At 33.9% G+C, this 9,448-nt stretch overlaps 1 protein-coding gene across 1 annotated transcript in view; it reads left to right on the top strand.

Annotated features, from left to right (window-relative positions):
- Positions 1-977: 977 nt before the first annotated feature.
- The window catches only part of trim37 (tripartite motif containing 37), a gene marked incomplete in the record, with an annotated part of 23,241 nt that continues 14,770 nt past the window's right edge, over positions 978-9,448 (top strand). The window contains 9 exon segments of the mRNA XM_024266759.2: positions 978-1,247; positions 2,771-2,839; positions 2,946-3,047; positions 3,192-3,232; positions 3,706-3,822; positions 3,959-4,046; positions 4,629-4,751; positions 6,983-7,106; positions 8,695-8,762. Coding sequence (XP_024122527.1) covers positions 2,819-2,839; positions 2,946-3,047; positions 3,192-3,232; positions 3,706-3,822; positions 3,959-4,046; positions 4,629-4,751; positions 6,983-7,106; positions 8,695-8,762 — 684 coding nt within the window.

Raw genomic sequence — 9,448 nt, 5'->3', positions numbered from 1 at the left:
AAAATTCCCGAGAAGCAAATAAAATTATAAACAAAAGCAAAACAATGTTCATTTTTATTATTTTTTTTGAGTGTTTCATTAAAAGCTACATGTTGGGTTCGGGATCATGGGGTAAAAAAAATCTTTATAACACATTAAACATAAATTCTTCTGTGTCAATGTGCCAAAATTATTTTTTTTACCACCTGACTCTAACTTAATTTTTCCAGTTTAAATAGAAATTGTGATTTTCTAATGGGGTTATATTTTCTTCAAAAAAATTAAAGTTTTAAAAAATGCAAATTATTCCATTGGTGCTCAACAAAAATGCAACATGTTAAGTATTGCAACCACACTGTCCTGAAAAATTAAATGAAAACAACGTAAAGAAAAGTGGGTCATGATTTATAATGAATATATGTGTCTAAATGAACTGAAGTGCATCAGTTTGGCTTTTCGATACTCCAAACATTTTAGATTTAATTCTTGAGAATCCTGAGAGTCAATCCAGAATCCCACATTTTACATCCCATTTATCATATGTCAAATAATCCACATACAAAATACTAAAACATGTCATTTACTTGTCTTGAGAACAAATCTACAAAAAGTAAGAGAAAAGAATGATTAAAAAATAGTTTTTAAATTGCCAAATATGTCTGCAATACCTCCTATAATGCAATTTTTTTTATTGTCCAACCTTTAGAATATCCAACTTTAATATACTGATTAATGTTAAAAAAAATAGAATCTTAAATAAAACAATTAAGATTTAAAACTAATTTTCTTGATAATGTTTCATGTTTTCTTCTTGTAACATTTGTTTATAAATTATTATCAACTGAACATGTGTCCCACAAAATGCATGCAACCTTTTTAGCATGGTAGAAGAAGAATCAAGCAGAAAATCATATGATCTAATGGACTTGATCTCATCAAGCAATTTTCAAGCAGAAAACAATTTATTGCAGTGGTTGGAAATCTTCAGTAAGTGGCGCTAGCGGGTAATTTCAAATTGCAGAAAACAGACCAACGAAGAAGACGAAGGGAGCCTTCTGATTGGTTATTGCTAGGGGATAGACTGCCTTGGATGCACCCCTGCGGTACATCTTCAGTTTGGGGCAAAATGCAGTTTCTTTAAATCTCAAACGAATGGAAATACATTGACGCTCGTGAATGTTGACTTTTTTTTCGTGTATCGAAGAGACGTCATTAAATGATTCAGCTGTTTCAAACGGCTTCTTTTTAGGCGTGACAGCTCCCGAGAGGTAAGAGTGTCCCTCTGCTAGCCTCTCTGCTGCTCGTGCTTCGCATCGTGTATTTGTATTTTTATTTTTTTTTTATGCTGGGCTTTTCTAAAATCGATTATGTTCACATCGCATTCGCTGCGGGACTTTCTATGCGGCTTCCAGCGAATTATTGATCCGTGGGTTTGCTGGTTCTGGCCCTCAGTTTGATTCTGTATGTGATGTTTTCTCAACAGAATGTGGCAGAGAAAGAAAATATGTTGTTTTTAGCTTGTTTTGCCAAAATTATGCTAATGTGCTAGCTAACTTGTATGTCAAAATGTTGACATTTCTTACTATATTACAACGTTTTGTTTAATATTTGAGCAGTTGTGTTTGGGTTAATAATCTTTAAAGCATAATAAAAAGTTATATTAAAATTTAAAATCCTGGTATATTTATTATCTATGTCATAAGATGTAAAATAATAAAAAAAAATCACATATTTGGTATATTACTTTTCCTATTGGGTGAACTTCAACTCTTTGAATCTCAAATGGGAGAATTTGTTTTTAAATGCTTTTTTTTAATTAGGGATAACCTTTGCAAATATTTTTAAAAGTATAATAATCAAATATCTAAGTATAGTTTTGATTGTTTTGTATTCAATGAAACTACCTTTATGTGCTTCATTTTAAACTCCATACTGTTGTCCTTAATTATAATTGCATTATGAACAGAAATTATTAAAACTGTTCAAGAGAAACACTCAAAGTCCCACTCTAACTATATTTTTATCTATTGTAAAGTCGTTCTCAATGGTCTTTGAATTTTAATTATGCCATTTTAACCCAAGTCAATAAGCCTGTATCATTTTTTTTAAAGACATATCCTGCAGAGCGGCAGTAGTTCAAATTTCTCTCTTGAGTTGTGGCACAGAAGTAATCTTCCACTGCTATCCCATCATCCCTTTGTTTATGCTCTCTTCCACTAGCTTATAGCTCTTCACTACACCAAGCTAACATTAGTGGTGCAACAAAAATGGCGAGAAATATTGGAGCTTTACAGAGCAGTGCAGTTTTGCCCCTGATACCATCTCAGACAAGGAAACCAAAGACATCAACTGATCCATTTTTGCAAGTGGATGCCTCAGAATGGAGCGGAGCAGTGAGACTTTGGCCCACCAGAGTCGGTTATTGTGTCACTACTGAGAGCTTTTTAAAAGTGCATTTTTTTGTCTGCTTCCGATCCATCACAATTTGAATAAAGAAATGCGGTTTTAATCTTAAATTCTTTTATACATGTAAAAAAAATTCTACAAAAATAAATTATTTTCTTAAACACAACCCTCATTGAATCAAGGAATTATTATAAATGTTGACAAAAATAATCAGGATTTAGTTTGGGTTAAAATTTAGTTCTTTACATACAAAGCAGACCACATTGTAGCATATATTCTGGGTCTGCTTTAAAGGTGTTTGGTGGTGTTTCCCTTGGCAAGAAAGAGTTTTTAACTGCTTCAGAGTCAAACATTTCGAGTTTATCTCCATGTGTTTTTCTTCCAGGCTTATTATTTATTTTTTGCTGAAAACAAAATCCTCAAACTGGATGAAATGGATGAACAAAGTGTCGAGGTAAGTGGAATAGTTGGTGTTTTTACTCGTTTGCTTCACTCTCACACACAGTCTATGTATTTTTGCGTCTCTGGTGTGTGTAGTAAATGTGCATTTCTGTCTACAGAGCATTGCAGAGGTGTTCCGGTGCTTCATCTGCATGGAGAAGCTGAGGGATGCTCGCCTCTGTCCACACTGCTCCAAACTCTGCTGCTTCAGTTGCATCCGAGTGAGTGTTTTTCTATCAAACTCCAACTTGACTACATTCTCTGTGTGAAACTACTCAATTCATTATTTTGGGTAAAGTTTATTTACCCCCTCAAATTGTCCAAAACATTTGAAGATTGTGTTCAATCTGAAATGTGTTTTTCAGAGATGGCTGACGGAGCAGAGAGCGCAGTGCCCTCACTGTCGGTAAGACTCGTATTCTTTTCCTTTGCTTCTTTCCATGTTTTATAGCCATTAAGTATGTTTTAGGGTCTTTGTGCAGAAAAAAAAAGAAAACCATTGCAATGAGTGACTGTTTTTCCTCTCATAATAGATTTTAAAGTGAAATTATAATTTTATTTATTTTTCTTTACTGTTTTACACTTGGAAATATTGTGAGTATTTGATGTAGTTGCTGTTTTTATTAATTTAATGGTATTTTTTTTTTTACTTTAAAAGTTCACAAATACAGCATCTCCTGGTTTCATAGTGTGGAGCAACAAATCGGGCCAACATCAATATCACCTTCTGTATTCCAGATTCATACAGTCATTTTTTTCTTAATTTATTTAGACAAAATCCAACTGATTCTTTCTGTAGATAAGTCCAAACTGAAGGTTAGCAGATCAGTGGGTTGATGGATACTGACTGGAGTATTTAAATGGTTTTGGTGCATTCAGAGCTCCGCTGCAGCTGAGGGAGCTTGTGAACTGTCGCTGGGCCGAAGAAGTCACCCAGCAGCTGGACACCCTGCAGCTCTGCAGTCTCACCAAGCATGAGGACAATGACAAAGACAAGTAAGCAGCTCAGAAGTTCTACCAAGTTATGTTCTTTTAAAGGTGTCCCTTAACTTTTTCAAATAAGACACCCTCATAAGGGTTTGTCGTATCAATTCTTATCTACAAATTGCAGATGATTCATTTTTTTATGCAGATGTGAGAACCACCACGAGAAGCTGAGTGTCTTTTGTTGGACTTGCAAGAAATGCATCTGTCACCAATGTGCTCTGTGGGGAGGCATGGTAATGTCTTTGCAGCTTTAATTTGCAGTGATTTTTCTGTGTTTATGTCAAATCATTTTCGTTTTTAATCAGGGTTTTGTATTTTTAAATGATAGAAATTTAGAAAATTTCATTAGCTTCTAATGGGGACACCTTGATTTTAAAATAAAGTAATAATAATCAGATTTTTGCCTTTGAGAAATTAGAAGTTAAGTCAGAGTTCAATTCCACAATCCAGTGCCCTGGAAATTTCCCAGAAGTCTCTTCAAACAATAGTTTACATCAATACTCACTAGATTAGACCACGGTTTATTGTATTTAAACGATTTTTCATTTGAAAAAAATGCATTTAAATGTATTTTTCATTAGAAAACATTCGATTCCTAAATAGTCTTTGGAAATGGTCTTATTTATTAGGGTTTTTATTTTGGCAAACGGTTAATGAAATGTTTGTTTAAAAAAAAAAGTTGAGAGCATTTGTCCAAATAACGTTAAAATCCCAGGCACTAGACAATCCTGTAGTATATATTCTTTTAGAGGTTATGAAGTAGTGAAGGAATTCAGACATAGCTGACCATCAACCAACTCTGCTTTTCTTCACAGCACGGCGGCCACACGTTCAAGCCTCTGGTGGAGATCTACGACCAGCATGTGATGAAGGTGAAAGAAGAGGTGTCCAAGCTGCGCCGCCGCCTCATGGAGCTCATCAGCCTCGTGCAGGAAGTTGTAAGAACTTTGTGCTTATCTTGCAAAAAAAAAGCGTCAAAAAGGTTGATGCCATTTAGTTCACACGTGAATTCTAACAGACACAGTGAATTTAGCTCCACTTGAAATAGGTGTCCTTTTTGTTTAAAGCTTGTTAGTCGAGTCTATGCCTTCAGTCTTTGGAAGTTTGTTAAAATTTGACCACAAAAGTAATAGAAGTTTGAGCTTGCCTTAAGTAATCTGCTGGTTCGTTGGTAGTGCAGCTGTTTTCAACAAACAGAATTAAAAAGATAAAAAAAGGATTAGGTTTCTGACAGGACATCATATTTACTTTTATAAGAAGAAGAAAAATGATCACAATCACCTCTTTGTGGAATCAGTGAAGTTCTATTCTATTCTATTCTATTCTATTTTGTTTTGAAAATTTTGAGAAAGTTTTCAATGCAAAAAATATTTGAATAAAAGAATGAAATTAAAGTTTTTAAATTATATTTTTTATAATAGAAAACATTATTATTACCAAATAATGTTTTATATTTTTTTATTTAAAATGACATTAAAGGTTTAAATAAAATTTTACTTGCTACTTTGAAAGAATCAAATCAAATGTAAGAAAATCTACAAACAAGCAAGGTGCAGGTTTAAAAACGGCATAAAGTTTTTATTTTGTCATCTTTTGAACACAGTAGTGCAAGGAGGACACCAAAAATGATTTCACAACACATTTTTATTTGAATGTTTAACTATTTTGATGCCCCCAAGGATTTAAGAATCTGTGCTGAAGTAAATGTAAGTACGCGTATTGGAAAGTAAAAAAAAAAGGAGTAAGAATTACTACTTCATACTTTTTTTAAATTCAGAGTATTTGTTGCTTCTTTTGGCTAAAAATTCAAAATTTTATCTAACCAGTGAATTTAATTTTTAAATAATGATTTATGTAATCTACCTTAGAATGAATACATAAAAAACAGAATAACTTGATTTTTTTTGTATAAAATAAAAATGAAAGTGACACATTCTGATAAATCCAAACTCCCACTTTAAAGGATTATTCCAGCTGGTATTTTCCTGCCATTGTAACATCAGAAAATCCCATCATTTTTCAGAAGTCTAATTTGTTGCAAGCACCTTTCACAGACTGTGACAATTTTGTGTCCCTGTTGTTTAAAATGTTTGTCGATTTGTAAGGAAATAAATAGTAACAAAAGTCACATGATCACATAAATTTATGGTATGCAAATTATTGGTAGTTTCTTTTGCTTGAAGAGTAATTTCTTCTAACCAATAAATAAAATCATAAAAATGATGAGTTGAAAATAAATCATAAAGCACATAGTGATTTACTTTAGAATATGTTTAGAAACTTATATAATAAATTGACATCCTGTTCTCTTTTACATTTACTTTTTGAAAATGTTTACTTTGACAATTTTTACAGGTGCAGCAATGACTGTTTTAAACACAGTGTCAATTTAATTATGAGAAACGGCTACATTTAAATAATAATTTCAGTCATTGTGGCATTGATTCTGTTTATTCAGTCGATTGAAACAGCAACAGGTCATAAATGAAAACATGTTTTTTTGCAACTGAAGTAAAAATATTGAGAATGAGGCAAAGCACCAAGCCAGACAGATAAAAAAAAAGAAACTTGCTTGCCCCATGGAGACGGAAATATAGCAAATGATCCGAATCTGAAATCAGCATGTCTTTGAATAAACCATGAAACAGTTAATGAGGCGCTTGTATACAAAAACACGTATCCAATGAGCAAAGAAATAAGAATTAAAAGGAGGTTAAACATTTGTTTTACCCTATTGTTAGTAGTAAAAGAAGAAAGAAAAACTTTAAAGCGACTAAATCATGAACGTGGGGCCTATTTTTAAATATTTTTAGCTCAAATCTAAAGTGAAAGCAGATGAATGTTGTTTGCCGCACAGGCTTGAGATGACGGAAGAGACGGTGTTTAAGCTGACAGCCACATCTTTATCATCCTCCCATCTGTGCTCCATTTTTCATCCTCCACTCAGAAAGTTTGCAAACCGAAACTTTTCCAAACATCGCAGTAAATCAAAAACAGAAGAGTTTTTAATGCATTTGTGAGGGTGGGTGCAGTTGTTGGGGTTGCTTGTGGTCCAAAGAGTTCAGTTCTTTATGTTAGCTGCTTTTAACACAATGGTGCCGTGATAGTGAGAGTGTTTTTAGGTCCATCTCCTCTAGATGGCTCTGATGCGTTTGTGTTTGCTCCTAAGGAGAGGAACGTTGAGGCCGTCAGAGGAGCGAAGGACGAGAGAGTTCGAGAGATCCGGAACGCCGTAGAAATGATGATCGCTCGTCTGGACAACCACCTGAAAAACAAACTCATCACTCTCATGGGTACGTCCTCAGCTCACATCTCTGCAGCGGTTTCTCCGGTTGTTTACTCTATTCCAAATTTAAATGAAGCCCATCAGAAAATTAAAAAAAGTCTCTGGTTTAGCTTTTTTTTCTTATAGAAAGTGACAAAAAAATTTAGATTTTTGTTTTACATTATTTGAATAAATAGGGTCACCTGTAACCCTTGTGCTATCCCAGGCATGTTTATATTAAAAGACTGTGTGCTGAACTTTTTTTTTCATGGATTTTTTTAAATCTTCACTGATGTCCGTGTGAAACATAAAATCCTGTCCACTTTTGTCCAATTTTGTCATGAGAGGGATCACACATCAATGTAAGGGTGGGGTCACCTGGACCCCGTGAGAGAGCATGACGGTTGAGGGAAATCATCAAAAGACATCTGGTAAAATAACCCAAACATAATGTCACAGAAGATCATCTTTTATATCATAAAAATAAATTTACTGGTTAAAAAGGGGAAAAAATAAGAATAGAAATACATGGAGATATCAAACCTATTTAAGATATAATAAAAAGCTGATTACAAATTAAAGAAAATAAAAGAAGATGGCGTCATCTTCTTGTCATTATCATTGCTTTGTAAATCTTGTGCTATCCTCGGCATGTCTGCATTAAAAGTGGGGTCTTGAAGACCTTTTATTCTTCTTTTATTATTCAAAGAGGGGCGGGGCACACAAATTTGTCAGACGAATGGCGTTCGGTGTGAAAGCACCTTAAGAGAGCACGAGGGTTTTAATCATCAATCCACACATTCACACTTATATATACATACACAATTGACACAGTGAATACATTAGAATAAGAACACCTTTATTTTTTTCACTATGAGATTAAAGCAGTCGCCACATAGGTTTTCTGCACATATTAATTAAGAAAAACACATTGTAGATTAAAAAAATAAAGAAATTGAAGCCATTATTGTCTATTAAAAAATTTAAAAGATATTGACATTAACTAAATTAACATACACAAATGCACATGTGATAAAGTGATAAATGTAAAAATAACAATTACTTATTTTTATTTGTTTAAACTTATCAAATAGTTTAATTGTTTAAAAGGGAGTGAGAAGATGCCAACTTGTATAATCCCACCCACAACATGTTTTATTTATAATATAATTACCATAGTCTTGTTATTAACACCTATTTTGAGTTATTTATAATTTTTCAGTTCAAGTGTAGTCTTTATTGATTATCATCATAAAAGGTAGCATTTGTGTGTGTAAGTAATAGTGGATCACATAAAAAGAAAGCATTATTTGTTAGATTATTGCTTAAAAAAAATAGTTTCTGCAAGAAACTCCACCTGCAAAAAAAAAAAATGTCTGAGTATCGAGACTTTCCCCTTCCAAAAATACCAAAGCTCCAGCCTAAAACACTGAGAGCGACCCTTCATAGACACCAGCTATGTGCTTATAAAAAATGCATCCTGAGAGAGTGTATGGCTTCACTCAGCACCCACAAACGCAGCCCTCACACCCTTCCACCCACTCTAGCCAGCTTCCATCAGGGGCCCACATTCTGCACGAGTGCTCTTAAAATAGAAACGTGTTTCTCCGCACCAGGCCAGAAGACGTCCTTGACCCAGGAGACGGAGCTGCTGGAGTCTCTGCTGCAGGAGGTGGAGCATCAGGTTGGTGTTTCACTGCAGATCAAAGCCTTCTTTCACACGGTTTCCACCTCATGCTGCTCTGAGTTATGGGATAAAGATGTGGCAGCAACATTAGCTCAGCAGCAGCTCCACTCAGTGCAACACATGCTGTCTCAGACAAAACATACTTGTGCATGGAAGAAGAAAAAGCTGAAAAACTCATGACTTTATTGCAGGACACCTAAGATCTACAATCTGTTCTTACAGTTTTCCTTTCTGTACTTCTGTATAAACACAAAACAGCAGTTCAACATTTACCAGAAGGGATGGGTGTCGCCAATAATTTCCAGCATCAATTCAATTTGAGCCAAGAATTACAGTGCAATTTGAATTTTTTTGAGTCTTAGATTAAGTTTTTCTATTATAAAAAGTAGGAGCAAAAAAAAAGTAAAATTAGTTTAATAATAATTTCATTATTTTTAGATCATAGCGCTAAATAAGACATTTCTCAACAGTGATGATTTTGAGAAAAGCTTGGAAAGACAAAGAGAAGCTAAAAAAATTATCATATTGAAAGTCTAAAAACAAGGTTCTAAATTTTGGGTTTAAATAGTTTGCAGTTCATCGTTTACCAAAGCTGTTCTAAGTACTAGAGAGGACATAGTTTTTCATTTGTTGCCAGGAAAAAAAAAATCAGGCATAAGCGTACTAAAAATTCTCCAAATAAC

This window comes from Oryzias melastigma, linkage group LG14 (genome assembly GCF_002922805.2).
Source record: "Oryzias melastigma strain HK-1 linkage group LG14, ASM292280v2, whole genome shotgun sequence".
NCBI classification, from domain to species: Eukaryota; Metazoa; Chordata; class Actinopteri; order Beloniformes; family Adrianichthyidae; genus Oryzias; species Oryzias melastigma.
The sequence above is the reverse complement of the archived record's forward strand: the minus strand, read 5'-3'. Positions and strand labels throughout refer to the sequence as shown.